Genomic DNA, 23,330 nt, shown 5'->3' with positions numbered 1-23,330 from the left:
AACCTCTTAAAAGCCATCCACCTTGTAATAGATTCTCTCTGTAGTTGTACATATTTTAAAGATACAAGTTACCGATCACAACACCCCATGATGAGGAAGTAAAAAGTTTGAAAGTTACTAAGACTGATAATGATGTCTTGCCACTGCTGTTCAAGTTTGTGATGTGAACAGCCTGTGAATATGTGTTGCTCTTTATTTTCTAGCTAAGTTTTGTCACCATCTAGATTTTAAACAATTAGTTGGAGAAAATACATATGGAAGATTTGACATCGCAGTATGGATATTAAATAGTGTAGTAGGGATTAGCTTTAATGTATGTGTTTGGGGGGGTGTATGTGAGAGAGAGAGAATGAGATTTATAAGCCCTGGATATAAGTGCCAGAGGTTTTTTTTGAAAAAACATAACCAACTTGTAATTAAAAGCGGATAAGTCAAGAATCATCAGCACCAACACAAATGTGTCTTTGCAGACCAAAGGAATCAACTAAACAATTTGCAGTCATCTCAATCTCTACTGAAACAAAAATCGCATCCAACATGCCACCTGACACCATTTCTCTCTCTCTCTCTCCTTTGCTCCTTGCGATGTGGCATTCATCTCTCCTTGTGCCTCCGTTCTGAAGAGATAACAGTATAGCAACAACTCTGCCACTGAAATCCTGTTCTCTGACCGATATTGGCACCTGCAAAGAGAAACAACCAGTAACAGGCAGCAGCAGCATCAGTTTTAATCTTCCATGATGAAATCTTTACAGGTCAAGAACAAGCACACAGCTCTTTTCTCACTCCTTCACAGTGGACCATGCAACTAGTTGAAATGGAAGACAATGGATTGTCTACAAGCCTTTTGAACAGTGGAGAATACAGGGCATTGATTTTAGGTGAATTGACCCCCAACTATTTTTAACTTTGATATCTCCTTTGGTCTTTCTTTCTAGAATACCATTATCATCTGATTTATCAAATCCTTAGTATGACCACAAAGAAATAAGTTTGCATACACGACATTTCTTGTCACTTAGCTTTGAATATATGAAAAGAGTGAACAATAATATAATGCTAGAAGACCTAATCTCTGAATCTTTGTGTCCATTGTATTCAGTACCATGACTAGAAGAAATCTTTTGGGAATTCTTCTGTCAGTTAAAGCCACAACCACACTGTACATTGTGTTTCTCTAGAACATAACACCAGACGCTGCTTGTGTAGGCAGTAGTTTCAGTGGAAGTGGATAAAGGCACTTACAGTAGGAAAAGTCATGGTTAAGCCCATGAGGATGTTATGAGGTTCCTGACTTCTTGGCGTGTGTAGACAAGAAAAGTGCCAAGAAGAGTGTTGGAGTTCTAAACTTAACATTTTGTTCTTACTACTGCTTCCTACTTAAAAAATGAGTAGTAGTCTATAAAAGATGACTGTGCTGAGAGAATGTGGAACCAGCTGTAATAGGAAAACTCCCAGTATTTATATTCTACCTCCTACTCTCATTATGGACCTGCAAGCATATTCCTTGATCTGTGTTTCTTTATTTATAATCATACATCTTATTTTGGTAGTACATGATAATTCAGTTACTAAAATAAAAATTTAAAGGTAAAATATTTTTCATCTCCATGGTGTTCAGTTTCAATCCAGTTACATAGGTAGAGTAAATTTGGAAAGAATCTTAGAAGTTTTATTAGCCATTAGTTAGAGCTAGATTTAATTAATTTAAGTTTATGACATTACATCTTCACAATTGCTTGGCCACTGGCCCTTCCCAATCAGAACTATAACTGCATGTTATTTATGTGCATATATGTAAAGACAGGCTAGAAGAGTAGGCCTTTCCCTTTATCATGTAGAAAGTTAAATCATTTCAGATTCTTAAAAAAATCTATGGAATCCACAAAAGCGCCCCCCACCCCAAAGAGATGAAAGGGAAGCAGAAAGGTATGAGAAGGGCTGTGATACACTCTTGTAAGGCACCATGTCTGTGTGCCAGGGGTCGGTGTGAGCACCCTTGTTCATGTTTAACATCAGGGAGTTTCACCCTCCCCCCAATACAGCAACTATAATTGCTGTTTCAAAAAGTGTACTAAATATTTAAATTTTGCCAGTCAGTTGCATTGTTATATTTATTTGCTATTGCTAAGGTAGAATTTGTTTGGTTTTGTTTAAACAGAATGGGGGAACTGACAGAACCACTTCTCATTTTACCAGTTATTCCCAATTAGGGATTTTAATGTAAGTGTGTATGCATTTAAAGAAAGACTAAAACACCACCCCATCACAACTGTCCCCCACCCCACCAAAGAAGGAAATGAAGTGCGAAGAGAGGAAACCATTAAGGCTCTAAACTGATCATCCGAGCCAGTTAAACACCCCAGAGGATGATACAGTAATAATGACCACGGTGATCTGTTAGGGATAGGAGTGGGAGGAACATTTATATAGTTAGATAAGAATTTCATAATTTTTATCCCTTCTCTCACTTCGTTCTTCAGTCTACACAGTCATACTCAAGGAGAAATAGGACTATGGGCATGTAATTTCAAAACTGATTTTTATAAATTTAGATCTGCTATCTAGGTGGTTTTTAGGTTGGTTGGTTCACATTTCCAATGGTTCATATATCTCATACCCATATTTAAGATACGCGAAAGCATGTGGTAGAAATTATCAAGGGATATATAATGAGGACAAACTTGAAGTAAATCGGTAATGATCTTCTCCTTGATTCATTTTTATGTGGCTCCTTCCATTAGCTTTTAATAGTGCCTTTTGTTAACTTCACCTTTCACTTTCCTTGTGATACACTTTTAGAATGACATAGTTTATGAAATAAAACTTAATTTGAAGACCTAGACATACTAACTTTTGAGGGACTGTTGTCCGTTACTAAAATGAATTTAGTATTAAACATTCTGAAACCTCATTCTGAACTAGTTTTCCTAGACCACGTAATGTGTTGTGGTGTTGAATAGACAGTTTGAAGTTATGTGCATTTCTCTGCTTCCACCATTTTCATAATATACCAAACAGAATTTCTTTGATCAGCTCTCATCAATTATAGGCAAGCTGAGGTTATATAAAAATATTTTTCATCTTATCTCACTTCTATAGAAAGGCAGATCTTCAAAATTGAGGGGGTGCTTTGTAGAGGGGATAATATTGTATACACATTTTCAATTTGTTTTTAAACTAGTATGTTAAATTTTTTCAGGAAATGTATCAGTTTTACATGTAAAAATGCTTTTTATAACTCTTTAGCTTTATAGCTTAATGCCCACACATCCCACCTTTTTTTCCCCCTTAACTGCCATTACGGGATATGTTTTTTAAAAATCTGCTCATTAGTTTTAATATGGCATTTGCAGAGATTCTGCATTGTCGTAATATACTTTTGGCTTAGAATGTTGAGCCAAGGGCATACTAAGTTGCCAGAAGAGGCTTGGATAACAAATAGAAAGCATTCCTATGCTAGACATGTTGTGAAGGACAAGCCTTTCTGGTTAAGTTCCTATGAATTTTACCTTTCATTTAAGTTTTTTAATAAAAAATTTTGGAAGGTTTCTTAAACAATGAGGCATTATCAAGATCTGTTGTTTGCTTCTATGACCTGATTTTTTTTTAATGTAATGTAGGAGAGCTTATTTTAAAATACTCTTAAAATAGCTGGTGTGTATACTGTTAAATTGTCCATTACCCTGTCTTTTTGTTGAAACAGAAAAGAGCCATGTTCTTTTATTGTGTGATCACCAGACCTACCTCTCTTTAATACAATCCATTCTTACTCATGTCCCTTTGACACCATAATTGCCCATAGAGAACAGTTTCTTTCTTAAGATGCTGTTTAGTTCTTTGTTTCTTCTAGTCTAGACCTTCTCTGCTTTAACTGTTCAGCTAGTGGATGACTGGAGAATTTAAACTTGGTATTCTTACTGAGCATGATGTAGCTGGTTGGATGATCTCTCTTTTATTTTAGTAATCTGGCCTAGTTTTGCCGTGCATTTGAGGATCCCAGTCTGTAATGAATTTAGATCAATTGTGAGCCCAGGTGCTTCTCCTAAAGCCTCTGAAAACCATGAATTCTGAGGTTGGCCCATAGGTTAATGTTGACCTCAAGGAGAGCATGACCTGTGGGATAGATCTTTGGAAATGATCTGCAATGAAGTGAAGTTAGTTGCTGAGGTTGCTGTATTCTAGACTTGGACTCTGAGGCCAGACCAAAATTGGGCCTCACCCTTTTCTGTAAGGGATACAGTACTAAACAGTATTGCCCTGGTGTTTGTGCTTAAAAGTGTGTAGATTATTCTGCTCAGCTACCATAACAAAATACCACAGTCTGAGTGGCTTATACAACAGAAACTTACTTTCTCACAGTTCTAGAGGCTGGAAGTTCAACATCAAGTTCTGGAAGGGTTCAGTTTCTGGTGAGGCGCTCTGGTTTGTAGAAGGTCACCTTCTCAAGTCTTCACATGGCCTTTTCCCTGTGCTCCCAAAAAGAAGGGGTAGGTGTGGTGGTGGTGTCTTTCTCTTCTTTCCTATAAAGCCACTAATCCCATCACGAGAATCCTATACTCACGACCTAATCTAACTCTGATTATCCCCCAAAGGCCCCATTTCCAAATGCCATTGGAAAGGGGCCTTTCCAAAGGGGGTTGGGGCATAAATGTGAATTTTAGGGGAACACAACCTCCAGTCCAAAATAGTATGTATACTTTTGTTCAGTGGGATTCTGAGATAAATTACTTAGAGTTGCAAAATTATCTTCCAGGGTGTGTCACTTTAAGGTCCAAGATGTGAAGTAAATGCTGAATTACAGTATGAAATTTGTAAATACATTTCACTGACTATGGAGGATTTATGTCTGTCTGAACGTAAGACTTAGTTATAGTTCCTTCCCTTGACACTTCCTTTTAAATACCTAGGAGCCAGCTTTTTTCTTTCCCCAGTGCTTATAACATTGTTTTTTCTTACATACTTTACAGTTCAAACTGAAATGAAGCTTGCCTGTGCTTTTGTATTGTAAGATTTTATGAGACATATTTGTCATGTTTTATAACGAAGAAAAGCTTGCTTAACTGACGCAGCATACATTTACTTTTTAAAATAAGTATTTATTTTGTGATATTGGTAACTGCCATTGTATAGGCATCTGAAAATTACCAAAAAAATATAAAACAAATGTAATTATGTATCTCAGTAATCTAGTTGAATCTCATAATTACATATTTATGACTCAATAAAATTTTATTTCTGTAAGTTCTCTTTTGAAATAGTATCCTCGTACCACAATTTCAAATAAAGTTAAAACAACTATTTCAGCTGCTGCTCTAATAGGCATTTCACTATTTTATCAGATTATTTAAAAATTTACCAGCCTACCAAGTGTTCGGTAGCTTCCTACATGTGTAAGAATCAATTTAAGTCTTAAGGCAGCAAACATTAGTAATATGAAAAGAAAAAGTTACCATTTTCTGTGTTCTGTGTGTAAATTAATTTGAGTTTTTTTCATACTCGTGGACATTCCTGTATGACCAGTTTCCTTTTCTATTTTATGAGTAAATTAAGACAGCTAACCTGTGGCTTGAGTTTATTTTTTCAAAGCCTTTTAATCTATTTTCTGCCCTTATAAATAATCTTTACTCTCCTGGGAGTTTTTCTTTTTTCATTAAAATTAGAAATATATGTGACTGAAACTTACATTAAATGAGGACATTTCAGTTAAATATCTGTTTGGTATGGTATATCTATTTTAGAAAAATCTCTCAGATTCTACAATAAAAAGGTTTACCTTCATTTAAGTTTATTTTGAAGTTTCTATTTAATCTACATTAAATAATCTATTGTACAACAAGTAGTGATTTTCACTTCAAAATAAAATAACTCTTAAGGGTCAAACGGAATACAAACATAGTTTGGTTTAGTTTTTTAACCTGTGAACATTTTTAAAAATTATTTTTTTAATTGTTCAATGAACTTTTTTTAATAATACTTAGAACATTTCTTAGTGTGTAAGCCTTAGTTACAGGTTATACTTCTGTAATCTGCTTTGGGATGAAGTGCTATTTATATTTTTGAAGTAAATTTCAGAATCACTAATTTTTTGAGATAAAGGATTTTAAAATAGAAGATAAATCACTAAAAGAAGAGGTGCTAATGAAATACAGAAATATTTAAGTACAGTATTTAGAAGTAATCTGTTTTCTGTGATACAGATGTATAATGATAGCAGGTACACTTCTAAATCAAGACAACATGTAGTTTTATTTACTCAACAAATATTTTAAATTATTGTAAAATTGGGCATTTTTAGAACTGTCAGCTGAAATTTGGTATATTCTTAATCATTCTTTAAATAATATTCAAATTTATATTGACGAATCAGAGGAAGTATGTGTGATGATGTTGTTTGTGTCTGTTTTTTTTTAAATGTTCTAAAGTATGGATTTTGAGGCATGAAAATATCAACACTTTTATATTAAATGAATGTTAACATAAATTTCTTTAGGATTTGCCTAGATCTGCTCTGATACCTAAGGATCTGTCACAGCTATTCATACAATTGTTGTCTGAGAGCTTTTTTAAGATTACAGTGGGATTTGTACAGAGTGAGTTGTGTGTGTGTGTTCCAGATGTGTGATGTAGGAGTAACTGGCAGTTCTGTCTTTCTTTCTTTTTGTTTTAACTATTTTAAAATATCTTCATTTAATTTGTTTTATACTAGTAGATGATTTTCTCTTAAATTAAAATTTGGATGTATCAGAAATAAAGCTTTTAGCTCATTTTGTGTTATAAGTCAGTTTCAGACTACCTGGCAGTCATTTTCAGCTTAGACATTATAAAAATAGATTTCTTGCACAGAGCAAAACTCAGCATCTCATTAGGTATAGATTTTTATGTGGAGTATGGTTTCTTGAAATAGGCTTTTTCTTGATCTTTTCCATCACTCAGGCATTGAAAAGAGCACTTTGGTCTTTTTACTCAGTGGTACTTTATAATACACTATTCTTCCTGTCATTGTAAAAAATTGATGCATGAGTAAAAATATCTTTTTTATATCACAAATAAATTGAGCTTGTTATAGTCTCCTCTCTTCATTTTCAGGAAGAGGCAGAAATCCAGGCAGAACTTGAACGTTTGGAAAGAGTCAGAAATCTTCACATTCGAGAGCTCAAAAGGATAAATAATGAAGATAATTCACAGTAAGTCATTATCTGTGTTTCAGTTTCACATGACGAAAGTGTTTCTCCTCTGTGTAGAGCATAAACACAGTATTTCTTTGTTAGCGGGGAGGGGGCCTTCTCATCATACTTAGAAAAGATCCACACTCCCTCCGGGGGGTCAGAAGGTCCTGTGTCTGGCTGCCTTACCAACACACATCGTGATCCTCCCCTCATTTGTAGGTTGTAGGCACGCCAGCCCCCATTTCCACCTCAGGGCTTCTGCGCTTACCGTTTTCTCACCTGACCCGTTCCTCCTCTAAATATCTGAGTGGCTTACCTTTTATTTCACTCCAGGTGGTCAGCAGTGAGGCCATCCCCAGGCAGCCCTGTCTAAAATAGCAGTTTTACATCATTCCATTCACTTTATTTTTTTCAGTATCTTTGCTTTGCTTTTTTTTTTGGTACAACACTTGTTACCTAGAATTAAAAGTTTATATTTCAATTACTGATTATCTGTCTCTTCCACCTAGAATATAACCTCTATGAGAGGGGGGGCTTAGTTTTGTTCTTACTGTATCCCCAAAGCCTAACCCAGTGCCTGGCACATGGTAGGCATGCAATAAGTATTTGTTGACTGAATACTGAAATTAATATTACAGTAAGGAAGAAGAAATCATTTCAACTAAAGGGATTTCAGTAAGCCATATATTCAGCATTATTATGCAAAATTTGAGACGAAGAAAGGTTATTTAAGTTACAGTCTCTGTCCTTAATCCCTGCTTATAAAAATGAAGAGAAAATCCCTGTGGGCTGGTGGGAGCCCTATGAAAAAGATGGAAATTAAGCTAGGCGTTACTTGTCAGAATCGGAAATGGCCAGTTTCTGCTGTGTAGTATAAATATCTTGCTTAAAATTAAAGAGGCCTATTTTTACCATCTATGTATGAAATATTATAATTATAGAACAACCTAAATTATGCCAGATGAAAATTCTAATAGAACAGAACAATTGGCTGTTCTGAAAATTATGTTTAAATTTGTTTTGTATATCTATAATAGTAATATTATCTGTGAGTGATTATTTTTTTAAGTTTTTAAACAAGTTTATCTTTTTTTAATTGGGAATTAAAATTTTATTTATAGAACTCCAAAGACAGTAAGTAAAATTTAATCGTGGTTGAAGGCCAGTTTATAAGTATAATTCTCTTTAATCATGTCAGTGCTATAAAACCTTGATTAACCATAACCCCCAATATAAAAGTATTATTTTTCCAAGGGAAGTAATTCCTGCTGAGTAGATAATGGGATTTCATAAAGCTCTTGACAACACAATAGGGTAGCTCTTTATTACGGTGCTGCAATGGGTCATTGAACCTGAATATTCACCTATGAATGTTAAGCTTTGTGAACATCAAGAGTGAAGAAGGGTGATAGTCACACAGATAAAGAAAAGTATGGAACAGAATTTGGAATTTGCAGTAGAGTAACTGAAAAATACCTTACCTAGGAGCAGAATAAGAACTTGGGACTTCATTGAGGAAAGAACCTTTTTATGTGCATTTTCATGTTACTAAGTGTTTTTCCTCCTACCTTTAAGGTTCAAAGATCATCCAACATTAAATGAAAGATATTTATTACTTCATCTGCTTGGTAGAGGTGGCTTTAGTGAAGTGTATAAGGTAATGTAAAGTTTTTTTCTGTTCATAAAGATAAAGGAATACAGGTTTCCCCTTCTATCCAAAAGTAGAGCATTCCTATGAAACCTTTCAGAAATTGAGATAACATAAAGCAAAGAAGCAGTTACCATTAATTTATGTGGAAAATTTTTCATCTGTTCCCAGACCTCAAAAATAACCTACCAAATTATACCGAATACACTTAACTATATCCAGTATTTTTCTTAAGATTTTATTTATTTTTAGAGGGGAGAGGAGGGAGAGAAACACCAATATGTGGTTGCCTTTCATGGTCCCCCTACTGGGCACCTGGCCTGCAACCCAGGCATGTGCCCTGACCAGGAATCAAACCAGCTACCCTCTGTTTCACAGGCCAGTGCTCAATCCACTGAGCCACACCAGCCAGTTTTAAAACTGGACTATATATCCAGTTTTATGGTAAGCACAGTGCCCTTACGAACTCTCTTAGGCTTTTCTTTCCTTTTCTCTTCTCTTTTCTTTTCCTTCTTTATTGGTAGTATACTTACAGTTTTATTTTCATCTCTTACTAGTTTTTGTGAGTGCCTCTGAATTATATCCTTTATGCTCCTTTGCTCTCACATGAACTTTTAAAAAATCTATTTCTTTAAACCCAACTTTTAATAATATAATTAGCTAATATTTATTGGATGTTTACTATGAATCATACTTTTCTAAATACTTTTTTGTTTCACTCTATTTAATTCTCTCAACAACCCAAACTTGATCAATGAGGCTGAAACTGAGAGGGTATTATTACAGAGTCATGCAGCTAATAAGGTTATCTCACTACAAAGTGAATATTCTTAGTTGTTCTATCCTATAGTATTCTGAGCTCCTCCTGCTTTTATAATTATGTGATAAGCAGTTCACTACTACTGGTCATTTTTAGATGAAATTGATGGGGAGAACGGGGACTGAGGACCTTCTTTCTAATAAATATGTAAGCTTGTAAGTGTTTTTAAAGGGCCACCTTTGGCCCTGGCCAGTGTGTGTCAGTTGGTTAGAGTGTCGTCCCATAAATCAAAAGGTCCACAGGGTTGATTAGCCGTCAGGACACATGCCGACATTGTGGGTTCTGTCCCCTGTCAGGGGTGAGTACCGGAGGCAGCCAGCTGGTCCATGTTTCTCTCTCACATTGATATTTCTCTTCTACTCTTTTTCTCTCCCTTCCCTTCTCTCTAAAATCCTATAATCATGTCCTGGGTGAGGATTTTAAAAAATAAAATAATTAAAGGGGTACCTTTATATATAAATCACAGTGGAACCTAAATTATTCAATCTCTCTTTTAATATTCATTGTTTTTTAAAAAAACATTTAAAAATCACCTGAAGCCTTAAAAGAATACTCACCGTTCTTTATTTTGTTACTTGAGAAATAGGCTGGTGATTTAAACAAACCAGTATAAAATCTTATTTCCCCCCCTGGAGACAACCAGAGGAAATTGAAGACAGGTTGGGTATTATATGAGGTTAGGAATTATTGATATAGTTAAGTGTGATAATGATAGATGGTTAAGACTTATGGTTCTGTTTGAACAATTTCATAATCAAAGCTTAGAATTTTTTTAAGCCTCTTAGGAACTTGTTAATTATCAAAGAAGTGGGGAGTGGAGAGGAAAATGTGGGGAGTTGATAGGAGAAGCTAGAGAAAAAAGATTTGCTTTACTCAACCTACCAAAAAAGCCATCTGTTTTCCTGGCTGCTTACTGCTGCTGCCAGGAGGGAGTAGTTCCTATTAAAAACAAGAAATAGCTTTATTTAGTTTGATTCAGTATATTGGCATTTATAAAACTAGAATGTGAAAATTGACATTAGCGTTTTCTCTGATTTAGCACCGTGGAATTTGTATCTTGTTTTTAATAACGTGTCATGGAACTGTGTCTAATCTTAGCAGAGATGAACATAAGAGTTGTAGTGTATATTGTAATTCCATATTATGTAAAAATGATCACCAAAATTTTTTTTTAAGTCTCTTCAGCTATTTACTTGCTCTTCGGACCTAACTCTTCTCTGGCTCGAATCCCTAGGCTTTTGACCTTTATGAACAGAGATACGCTGCGGTGAAGATCCATCAGCTTAATAAAAGCTGGAGGGATGAGAAAAAGGAAAACTACCACAAGTAAATATTAATACTTTGTTCTTTTTATCAAGTGAAAATATATTTAATGGTCATGGAGCATTAATGTGCTCTCTCTTCCTGTAGACATGCCTGCAGAGAGTACAGAATACACAAAGAACTGGATCATCCCAGAATAGTGAAACTCTACGATTATTTCTCCTTGGATACAGATACGTAAGTGGTTATAAGGATTTAGTTTTTAAGACATGTTTGCTTTTGCTTTTACCCTATTCTGTGGTGATGATATAAATATCTTTATTCCCCCATTGTGGGCCTGAATTATTGAATAGTATTTTATGTCTAATTTTTTTTCTCTTCTCCATTGTAGGTTTTGTACAGTGTTAGAATACTGTGAAGGCAATGACTTGGATTTCTATCTGAAGCAACATAAATTAATGTCAGAGAAAGAAGCTAGGTCTATTGTAATGCAAATTGTAAATGCACTAAGATATCTCAATGAAATCAAACCCCCTATTATACATTATGATCTTAAGCCAGGTAATTAATAAAATGTGTCTAAATAGTTTTTTAAAGCTCTAAAGAGTATAAAGTCATATTTATTAATTTACCTGAAAACATACTTCCTGGTTTAGGTTTTTTGTTGTTGTTGTTTTTTTAGTTTTTTTTTTAAATTTTATTTAGTTATTTTTCAAGTACAGTTTTTTGTCTATTTTTCCCATCCCAGCCTCCCCCGCCCCTTGCTCCCCACCTCCCTCCCATTTCCACCCCCCTTAATTCTCGTCCCTGTGTCCTTCCTATTTGTTCCTCCAAATCCCTCCCCCTTTTTCCCCTTAACTTCCCTTCCTTCTCCCCTCTGGTCACTATCCCCTTGTTCTCTATTTCAGTGTCTTTGGGTTTTTTGTTTTTTTTTTTTCTGCTTGCTTGTTTGTTTTGTTGTTTAGCTTCCTGTTAAAGGTGAGATCATATGGTATTTGTCTTTCAGCACCTGGCCTATTTCACTCAGCATAATGCTTTCCAGTTCCATCCATGTTGTTGCAAATGGTAGTAGCTCCTTCTTTCTCTCTGCAGCATAGAATTCCATTGTGTATATGTACCACAATTTTTGGATCCATGCATTTACTGATGGGCACCTAGGTTGCTTCCAACTCTTGGCTATTGTAAATTGTGCTGCTATGAACATTGTGGTGCATAGGTTCTTTGATATTGATGTTTTAGGATTCTTAGGATATAATCCCAGCAGTGGAATTGCTGGGTCAAAAGGCAGGTCGATTTTTATTTTTCTGAGAAAATTCCATACTGTTTTCCATAATGGTTGTACCAGTCTGGTTTAGTTTTTAAATGTCAATAGAATACTAGTACAACTTAAAGTTTATTTTTGTCATGTCACATTTTAAAATCATATTTTAAATATATTTTAATTGGCCCTGGCTGGTGTGGCTCAATGGATTGACTGCTGGCCTGTGAACCAAAGGGTAGCTGATTTGATTCCCAGTCAGGGCACATGCCCGGCTTCAGGCCAGGTCCCCAGTTGAGGGCACATGAGAGGCAACCAGTCGATATATCTCTTGCACACTGATGTCACCCTCCCTCTTTCTTCCTCCTTTCTCCTCTCTCTAAAAATCAATAAAATCTTTAAAAAATATTTTAAAATTATATTTAAATTTTTAAATATATATTTACTTCCCAAAAGTTAACATAAATTGTAAAGATAATGTTTTTTATATATGTATCATTAAAAGAACCTTATGTTTTGTTCCTAGGAAACATCCTTCTGGTAGATGGAACAGCATGTGGAGAAATCAAAATCACTGATTTTGGTCTGTCCAAGATTATGGATGATGATAGCTACGGTGTAGATGGGATGGATCTAACTTCCCAAGGGGCAGGCACTTACTGGTAAATGTGTTACTAAAAACATCAAGATTACCTAGATTAGTGGCAGGGCTCTGGATGAGAGCTCAGTTTTCCTCTCCGTGCACCTTTGGGATCACTGCGGTGCGGGTGCTGACAGGAAGTCTGAGTCAGGAGGGAGGCTGCTCTCGTCGGGCTTTCTGTACTCACCGGGTCTTACCTGTAAATGTGCCCTCACTAGAGGGAGAAAGACTGGGCATTGGCAAGTGAATTCACTACCTGCCCAGAAACATCTGGCGTAGAGAATTTGTGGGTTTTCCTCTCTAGTGTTAGAGTGATGTTAATCATGAAAAAGTGCTTATATAACTATCACATCTTCCCTGTTACAAGAAATGAGCATCAAGCCCCCACTGTAGAGGTTTTGTGGTTACAGTTCTTGTTGGACATGGATGTTTTGTTGATCATGGATGGGAGAGGTATCTCACATATTCTTGGCCTTTGGACTTCACTCTCAAAAATACCTTTATTGATTTCACACAATACATACAGATGTAAGTCTGGATAGAACCATAGATTTCACAGTCTAAATGAATGTCATTGCCTTCAAAGTTAGGTAGGTGTTGACAAAAACTAAGTGAGAATTGTCAAACTTACTATCAAATTCACTAAAGTGAAAAACATAGACTGTAAAATTTCCAAACAAACTTAGCTTTCAGAATAAATTAGTTCAGCAAAAAGAGTGAAATTTTAATTGGAAGAGAGAGAGATAACTGTAGTTAACTTCATCGAACAGTGTGTTGACATTAGGTTTTCTGGAACAGCCCCCACACTTTCGGCCTGGGCACATAGTGACCAACCAGTTCCATAAGATACCACAGGTCTTCCTGGTCTTTGCTTTTCATGAACAAGGGTTAATTACGTTCATGTATTCTTTTAAAGCCACCTTAAAGTTTAAATTCTGCTTGTGGCATTTTCTAGGAACATGAATAAGATGATATGTTATGATTTTCTTTCATACTTAAAATTATCACTCAAGGAAAAGGTGCTCACCAGAAGAATTGGAGTGGTTAGGGAAGTTATTGGAGATTGTCATATTCAAAAGCATAGGTGACAGAAAAGCAGTGTGGGCAACCAAGTCAATGGGCTTTCCCTTGCCAATTTGAAGAGTTAAGGGAGGAGAGTGAGTACAGATGTTGGAAATTTACGTTGCTTCTGGATTAGGACAGGTTTTGTTGCAAACAAGAAATCTGAGGTCTGCCTTGGCAGTGAGGTTTTTTAAACAAAAGAGCCACCTGGTTAGATGTGTGTGTGTTTGGAAGAGAACTGCCTACAGTTTGATGCTGGTGAAGGGGGGTAATGGGAGAAGATTTATTCTGTTATCGGACACTTAACCCAAATTAGAACATTGTAATTTCTAATAACTTTTTATTTCTGTAGATAATATATGTAATGTACACTTCAGTTGTGTGTGTGTAGCATACTTTATCACAAAGTTGTGTTTTGGCACTGGGATGAAATGATACAAGAATGTAAATGCTTCAGAAGTTTGATTGGTGATTTTCACTAATGAAAAGTCCCAAGCTTTAGTGTGGATAAAATTAGTTTTCTGAGATTTTCCCCACTTATAGATTGTTAATAGTACCCTTTTCCTTTTTTTGCCCCCCAAAACTATAGGTATTTACCTCCTGAATGTTTTGTAGTTGGAAAAGAACCACCAAAAATTTCCAACAAGGTTGATGTGTGGTCGGTTGGAGTTATTTTCTTTCAGTGTCTTTATGGTAGAAAGGTAAGTTAAAGTATACCAGAATGCAGCTATATGTAGATAAGTTGAATTTTCCTCTTTAATTCTTAAAAAGGTTTTATTTATTTTTAGAGAGAGGGGAAGGGAGGGAGAAAGAGAGGGAGCGAAACATCAATGTGTGGTTGCCTCTCACACATCTCTAACTGGGGACCTGGCCTGCAACCAAGGCATGTGCCCTGACTGGGAATTGAACTGGTGACCCTTTGCTTCCCAGGCCGGCACTCAATCCACTGAGCCACACCAGCCAGGGCTAATTTTTTTTTTAATTGTATGCTTCCCCCCCATGTGATTAGTTTGTATTGTATTTTTGCATTACCATTTGTCTCCCTATACCCTCTTCCACCTTTGTCCTCCTTTGCCTGCCGAATTTTCCCCCTTTAAATACAAATTTTCATTAACTTGAAGTCAAGTCAATTTAGATCTTTTCTACTAAAGCCAGGCTTCTTCTCATTCATAGAATTTCCATGGATCAGAATTATTTTAATGTCATAACAATTTATGTGGCCTGCATTTTGCCCTTTTTTTTTTTTTTAACTTAAGTAAAAGAAGTAACCGTATTAGACAGTGCTACCAGTCTCTGCTGTTAAGAATACTGGAGTCAGAACTCTTCATCCTCCATGCTCTCCACTCCCTCACATTCTCGGCGTGTCCTTTGAGCTCCAAGTATTTTATTCTGTGGTTTCACAGGCATTTCCACAACTTCATCTCTTCTCTAATCAACTTCATTTTGTAAATATTCAGAATAAAGTTTCAAACTTCTTAATGACTTACTATGATAGCATTATTTTCTTCTGCTTATGCTCAGGGTTTTGGCTGTGTGGAGGGTTGGCTAGATGGGCTTGCAGACTGCTGCCAGTTACGCCTTTGTTGACGTGATGGTCCATGTAACTGAGGACAAGAGTTTTTTAGAACACAGATCATTTGCATCTTGAGTATTCACTAATATCTCTGCTTCAATGTTTTGTGAGATAACTTTCTCAACATTTTGTTTTTATTTTTTAGCCATTTGGTCACAATCAGTCTCAGCAAGACATTCTTCAAGAAAATACAATATTAAAAGCCACAGAAGTTCAGTTTCCTGTAAAACCCGTTGTAAGCAGTGAAGCAAAGGTATTAAATTTATATAAAACAAAGTAATTACTCATTAGTAAATGAAACAAAAGTGATTGTCACCACAGGAAAATCTGCCCTGAAGGGGTTGTGATTTGCTCTGAAAACAAGAGTTGCTTAGGCCTTTGGTTTAAGTGTTCATCTTTCAAGGACCCAAATATAATCCCTGATTCTTCGTTCACACCAGCTGGCTTTGAAAATTAGGGAAAATCTCAAGATCTGGGCCTATCATTACCTTTATGCTATCAGTTTATATTAATACTGAGATATTTAAATACACAGTTGGTCCTTGAACAACGTGGGTTTGAACTGTACAAGTCTACTTATACATGTATTTTTTTGATAAACATGTTGAAAAATTTTTTGGCAGTTTGTGACAATTTGAAAAAACAGGTGAATCACATAGCTTAGAAATATTGGAAAAATTAAGAAAACATATGAATGCATAAATTATGTGTGCATGTTTTCTCTCGGGGAGTTCTTAATATTTTTGTTTTCTCTTACTGTAAGAATATAGTATATAATAAATATAACATGCTAAATATGTCTTAATCAGCTATTTAAGTATTAGTAGGGAAGGTTTTGGGGCAGTCAAAAGTAATAATATGGATTTTCAACTGCACAGGGTGTTGATGCCCCCTGATCCCCCATGTTATTCAAGGATCAGCTGTATAAGAAATAATAAAAGCATTGTGCTGACACTTTATATGCATTATCTTTTAACCTTATGATACAGGTATTTTTATTGCATTTTATAAAGTAGGAAACCAACCAAGCCATAGCAAAAGTATCTTATCCAAAATTGTACCAGCTAGTAAGCAGCAGAGCTACTTGATCTCAGGCTACCCTGCACTAGCACTTGAGAGAGGCTGACCTCTTCTTCAGCTTTGCTCACAGGAGCCTGTGCAGCTCTCACAAGTGGCTTTCTAAAGCTCTAATCCATATGTGTCTGTATGGTAACGTGAAATAGATATTTCTAATAGCAAAACTTCTGTGGTCCTTAACATCTCCCTGCCTTCCTTCCCCCGATTGGTTTTCACATGTGCATATTTACTCCTACTTTGTTATGCTAATCCCAGAGTTTATTTCTCTGTGACTCCCTGTTGGATTCTCCTTTTTAAACCCTGTAAAATTCTTAAGACAAACACATAAAGCACTCTTCTTTTTTTCTAGTCTGCATAGTCTAGGCCATAAGAATAATTCACCAACAAGCATTATATAGTTTCTGTGTTGTTAGGATGTAGATAAGCACTGCTGTGTGTCCCTGGTCAAGGTCACAGTGGCCTCCATAATTGTACCGGCTTTTGTGTAATTCAGAGTGTTTGTTGAAACTGTCCCATATTTCATTTTATCCATAGCATCTGCATTTTGTCTTCTGTTTCTCAGCATCAGAATCGAAACTAAATGAATTTATTAGTCAATGCAAGATCATTTACTTACATTTTTAATAGTGACAGAAATGACCAGGAATGACTATAGTGTGAATGTAGTATGTCAAAAAGAAGTCCCATTTACCACCTCTGGTTCTGTCCTCAGGTTCTTCATTGGTGCCACATTTACCATGTTGGTACCTGGGACGGGGAGGGGTGGGGGATTATTTTTTGTTCATTTTTTAACCTTTTGTCCCTACAGAATACACCTTTGCCAAGTACCTCTGCTGACCTGATTCGTGTATCCTAAGCATATTTACCCCTTGTATACTTCTTAGCCTTGCTGTTTGTAGCTTTTCATCCCTTTAAACTCTGCCTTCAACAGACAGGAAAAGTTTGTCTCTATCTTAACCATATCTAGAGTGGTCAGTCTCTGCAACTCTTGTATTTGTTAAAGACTTAAAAAGATAAGACCTAAGGGATCAGAAAGACTTATGATAAATATTAGTAAGCTAACTATGGCATAATGATGGGAATACCTAGATTTGTTTTTATTTTACTTTTAAGATCTTATTTATTTATTTTTAGAGGGGAAGGGAGAGAGAGGGAGAGAAACATCGGTTGGTGTTACCTCTCACATGTGCCCTGACCAGGAATTGAACCAACAACCTTTCATATGACACCCAACTGAGCCACACCAGTCAGGACTAGATTTGTTTTTCGAGAAAAAAAAATTACTCTTAATGAATTTTAAAGCAAAGAACGTGCAAAATAGTTCATTTTAAATTAAAGTTTAATCACATTAAAAAGTATTTATGTCAGTGATAGTTGAACTGAAAATTGTTTAATTCATGAATTTGTGTCATTTAGGAATTTAAAGACAAACTAAAGTTACATCTGGTGTCAGCAATAAGAAAGCAAAAGACTTACCAGTTATCATTTAGGAATGTTTTATCTATTGCAAAAAGATAGGTCTCTGAAATATAATATTGAATGAAAGAAGGCAACCAGGTTGAGGAGAATATAATCTGTGATTTCATTTATATAAAGGTCAGACAAGCAAAACTCAACTCAATGTTAAAAGTTAGGATAGTGGTTACCTAAGTGGGTTGTAGGCAGAGCCCATGCCTGGAAAGGGGTGTGAACAGACTTAGGAGGTTCTGATAAAATTGTTTTTCTTGATCTCTTCCCTTTGTGCTATATACTTAATGTGTAGTTTTTATAATAGATTTTTTTAAAGAAGCTATTCTCAAGGACAGGACACATAAAAACTGTTTGAGAAAGAAAAAAGATGATTATATTCCACTCTTAGCTTCTTCAAAAGTATCCTGATGCTCAGTGTTAACCTAGGAAACAAAAGCCTAATAGAAGCATCTCTCTCTAAGGAAAGTCTTTATCTCAATAGGAAAAAATATATTATGGCTAAAAATGGCACACCCTCTGGCCATACGAAACAGAGAGGGCAAGAAGATTACTGTAGCAGAAGATAAATACTAGAAATAAGTGTCCAGAACTTTGTAAGTATAAATGGTGCTTTCCATATTCAACATAATATTTGAAGTCCTAGCCAGAGCAGTTAGGCAAGAAAAAGAAATAAAAGGCATCCAAATCAGAAAAGATGAAATAAAACTTACTAATTTGCAGATGATATTGTATCGTTAACTCTTGAACAACATGGGTTCAAACCTGCATTGTTCGCGAGTCAGCTGGCCATTGGAAATCACATGTGCAGCAGGCCGACGTAAGGTACACATGGATTTTCTGCTGGCTTCTGGCCCCCCCCGAACCCCTGTGTTCTTCAAGGGTCAACTGTATATAGAAAACCTTAAAAACCACCCAGAAACTGTTAGAACTAAACAAACTCAGTGAAGTTGTTTATTAGTGTACATAAATGCAACAGATTTTTACACAAAAATCTGTTGCATTTATGTACACTAATAAACTATCAGAAAGAGAAATTAAGAAAACAGTCCCATTTACAGTTGGATCAAAATGAGTAAAATATCTGGGAATGAATTTAAGGAGATGAAGGAACTGTACACTGAAAACTATAAGACATGAATTAAATCAAAGAAACACAAATACATGGAGTCTGTGCTCGCAGATTAGAAGAACTGATATTGTTAAAATGTCTATTATACTACCTACCCAAGGCAATCTACAGGTTCTGTGTAATCCGTATCAAATTCCAATGGCATCTTTCACAGAACTGGAACCTAAAATTTGTATAGAACCATAAAAGACTCAGAAAGAAAAACTGTAAGCATCATGCTCCCTGATTTCAAATTGTATTACAACTATAGTAATCAAAACAACATGTTATGGCACAAGAATCAGAGACATAGATTAGTGGAATAGAATCGCGAGTCCAAAAATAAATCTAGATGTATAGGGTCAACTATTCTGTGAACAAAGGAGCCAAAATATGCAGTGGGGTAAAGACAGTCTTCAGTAAATGGTGTCGGGAAAACTGGACGGCCACATGCAAACGAGTGAAACTAGACCACTTTATACCATACACAAAAACTTAACTGAAAATAGATGAAAGACTCGAAAGTGTGAAAACCTGAAACCATAAAACTCCTACAAAAAATACAGGCAGAAAGATTTTGACCTTGGTCTTGGTGAGGAATTTTTGAATTTTACACAAAAGCAAAGACAAAAACAAAGTGTGGTGCTACATCAAATGAAAAAACTTTCTGCCCAGCACTGGAAACCAACAAAATGAAAAGGCAGAGGCTTGAACAGATCTTTCAGAGCAGACCAGTGTTCTTAACATTATTCGAGATAGCAAAATGGTGGAGACAGCCCAGTGTCAGTCAGCACATGAATGGATAAGCAGAATGTGGTACATGTACACGCACACACATGGTTGGATGTCATTCAGTCTTTAAAGGGACAGAGTTCCGGTGTGTACTGCAATATGGATTTCTCTTAAACATTGTGCTAAGTGAAATAAGTCTGCTACAAAAGGACAAATAGTTCATGATTTTACATATATTCCAGGTACCTTCTATATAGGCACTTAGAGTAGCTGAGTCATAGAGAAGACAGTAGTGGTTTCCAAGGGCTGGGGAGGAAGGAATTGGGAGTTAATGATTTAATGGGTGTAGAGTTTCCGTTTGGGATGTTGAAAAAGTTATCTTAAATGTGCCCGTTCTATAGGATTTAGTTGATTGCTATTTAAAAAGGGAAAAGATTTTAATTGCTGACCTTTTCTTTAAGGCCTTTATACGACGCTGTTTGGCATACCGAAAAGAAGATCGATTTGATGTACACCAGCTGGCGAACGATCCGTATCTTCTCCCGCACATGAGAAGGTCGAATTCTTCAGGGAACTTACACATGGCTGGGCTGACAGCATCCCCTACGCCCCCTTCTTCAAGCATAGTCACCTACTGACTTTCCTCCGGAGTCGGCATGATTCCTTTGAATTGCCTCCAGATGCACACTTGAGTGTTTTTGTTACTTTCTTTTTTACACAGGACATGGTTGAGAACTGTTTGTGGACCGAAGTTCCTGGTAGCGTCATTGTGTGAGAGAGGATGGATCATGGACAGTGAATGAATGTGCCCTTCTGACTATGCCCTTGAGCGGCGAGGGGGCTGCCTGTTGCACAGGGACCGGGATACCGTGTTAAGATAGAAGAAAAATGATTTGTTTGGGGGGAACCCTGTAAATAACGTTTATAATACTTAAATACATTTGGTTGTTACTAGAGAGTTCTAATATGAAGGGTAGTTTTTCATTATTTAAAAACACTTGGAAAAATGAGACATATTTCTAACACAAGAACTATAGTGCCTGGATACATTCTTCAGCATTCGGCAGTTAATCTGCTGGAACCAAAGTAAGAACTGAATGGCAGTGACAGCTGTGCTTTATAGTGTAGAATGGGAGAGTTAGAGCCTTTGGCAGAGTTAGACTTTGTCATTTGCCTGTTCTGGCTTTTACCACATTGTACCTCGAAATCACCTTTTTCCCCCACTAGTTATATTAAAAGGGAGAGCTGTTTTTCCTAGATACTTTACACCTTTGACAAAATGAGCTGCTTATTTTGAATCAGTCGAAATCATTAAATTGTAATATCTCCATTGTTTTCAACATGTTAGAATTGTTAACAGGTACTTTTGTTTTGATCCCAGGCCTTGTTCGTGAAAACAAGTGGAAGTATATAACCAAATGCAGACCAGTTCTATGCAGGATAATGATAAATTCCCTTCTAGCTCTATTGTAAATTGTTGTACATATGTCGTATTTCAATTACCAAGTTTCAGCAGCTTATTCTTGTACAAATGTTTAAAAAATAAGGCTTTTCTAATTGGATATTGTATTTTTTTTAAGTCTTGAAGGCGCTTTAATTGCTGCTAAATGATGTTGCTTCTTTGCGAAACAAAAATCAGATGACCTCCTTGAAAAGGTGCAAATTGACTGTACGTCACAGAGGCAGGCATAGTAAAAGCAAGCATTCGTTAACAATCAAGGCATGTAAAAATGATCCATGTTGGACATACGGAGTTCTCGAAATCAGTTTTTTTGGGTTCTAGGGCTGTGGAGCACATAGATACTAGATTTATAAATTGTTCATGGTTATTCTACATTTCTAGAAGGTTCTTATTGGCAAGGTGGGATGATGGTCCCATAAACAAGTTACTTGTGGTTTGTACAGATTTGTTAAAATGTGAACATTTTCTAACTGCCTTGTATGGTAGAAACCATTATTTTTCAGGATGTTGTATTTTACTCCTGTAAAAATTATTCCTTTATTGTTACATTCATAATGCTGATACTAACATGTAAGTTCTGTGTTACCGAAGAAAGAGGCTCCGCTACCCGAGGTTGTCCTTACTAGTATTGTACAGTTCCACTGTGGCTCTTCCTTCCGATGTTGCAAGCCATTTTGTTTTTCCATTGTACATACACATACTGTCTCTTTAAAATGCTGCTGAAAGTGTAGAGAATGTAGCCAAACAGTAATAAACAATGACAGTTAAAGTTCGGAGACTATGAAAATTACATTTGAAGGGAGCTTTCAATATTTAGGATATTGGCTCTGACTTGCTCTTTAAGAATCAGCTGAATAAATTCTTTAAATATACTTCAAGGCAAGTATAAAGTGTTTCAAACTGTTCAAGTGAACCTAATAACCATTATCAAGGTTAATCTGGGTAAGTAACAGCGCTTTCAGGAGTGGCTGAAGGTAGCAGTCCCTCACCTTTTTGGCACCAGGGACTGGTTTGGAGGAAGACAGTTCTTCCATGGATGTGGGGGACGGGGGACAACAGGTGGAGCTCAGGAGGCACTGCCAGTGAAGCTTCCCTTGCTCTCCCACCGCTCACTTCCTCCTGCACAGCCAGGTTTCTAAGAGGCCGGGACCGTGCTGGACCAGGCTTGGGCGGGGACTCCTGGTTTAAGAGCTGTGCCTGCTCCTCTGTACATTAGAAAGAAATTCCATTTTTAAAAAAAATAGACAAACACACAGAAATGGTAATGAAATGTTAGCATTGACTATTAGCTGCTGCCAGCAATTTTTTCAATTTTGTTGTTTTTGTCTTTCCAAATTATAAAGTCCTGTGTTCATACAGTAACTTTCTTGAAGTCCTGAATTATAAGAAAATGCACGGTTTTATTTAAGATTTTAGATACATAAATTTAATAAGAGGTTGATTTGTATAAGTAGTGTAGACCTAGATCACTGCTTTACCATATTATTTTCAAATGAATGGAAGTGACTGCTGGAGCCAAAAATGCAAAAAAAAAACAACAAAAAAAACCCCAAAACAAACAAACAGGGGTGGGGCATAAAATAAAACTGCTTTCTGGGCCTGGGGGTTTAGGTAATCATTTAGAATCAAAGATTATAGGAGATGAATTAAATTATAGATTATATCTTCTGGGCCTGGGGATTTAGGTAATCATTTAGAATCAAAGATTATAGGAGATGAATTAAATTATAGATTATATCTTCCAAAGTTTTTTCCAAATAAATGCTCTAGATTTGAGATAACATGCCAGTAACCCCACAGGTACAAGGTGGCTAATTGAGCCAAAATTAAGACTGTCCTCATCACGTAGGAAATTGGTATCTATCACTAAATTTCAGTCACTGTAGCAATCTTTGGCTCTGCTGTCTTCTGAAGCATAAATTGTTTCCTGGTCTCCTGCACTCGCTCCTCAGAATTGAAGCCTGTCTCAGCCCTACGACAGGAGCGGGTCTTCTCCCATGTGGTGGACAGGTCTGGTCCCCATGAGTCGGCACTGCTTGCAGGGTGGC

The 23,330-nt window shown here is 36.3% G+C and overlaps 1 protein-coding gene across 3 annotated transcripts in view; it reads left to right on the top strand.

Annotated features, from left to right (window-relative positions):
• The window catches only part of TLK1 (tousled like kinase 1), a 152,705-nt gene extending 130,551 nt beyond the window's left edge, over window positions 1-22,154 (top strand). For all 3 annotated transcript variants that reach the window (XM_037139532.2, XM_037139534.2, XM_037139533.2), the window contains 9 exons: window positions 7,090-7,187; window positions 8,745-8,826; window positions 10,872-10,963; window positions 11,048-11,137; window positions 11,292-11,461; window positions 12,685-12,820; window positions 14,450-14,561; window positions 15,579-15,686; window positions 20,282-22,154. In XM_037139532.2, coding sequence (XP_036995427.2) covers window positions 7,090-7,187; window positions 8,745-8,826; window positions 10,872-10,963; window positions 11,048-11,137; window positions 11,292-11,461; window positions 12,685-12,820; window positions 14,450-14,561; window positions 15,579-15,686; window positions 20,282-20,458 — 1,065 coding nt within the window. In that variant the 3' untranslated portion in view covers window positions 20,459-22,154. The remainder of the gene's footprint in view (window positions 1-7,089; window positions 7,188-8,744; window positions 8,827-10,871; window positions 10,964-11,047; window positions 11,138-11,291; window positions 11,462-12,684; window positions 12,821-14,449; window positions 14,562-15,578; window positions 15,687-20,281) is intronic.
• The last annotated feature ends 1,176 nt before the right edge of the window (window positions 22,155-23,330 follow it).

Source organism: Artibeus jamaicensis, unplaced genomic scaffold, assembly GCF_021234435.1.
Source record: "Artibeus jamaicensis isolate MK-2021 breed Jamaican fruit bat unplaced genomic scaffold, CSHL_Jam_final contig_391, whole genome shotgun sequence".
Classification (NCBI taxonomy): Eukaryota; Metazoa; Chordata; class Mammalia; order Chiroptera; family Phyllostomidae; genus Artibeus; species Artibeus jamaicensis.
The sequence above is the reverse complement of the archived record's forward strand: the minus strand, read 5'-3'. Positions and strand labels throughout refer to the sequence as shown.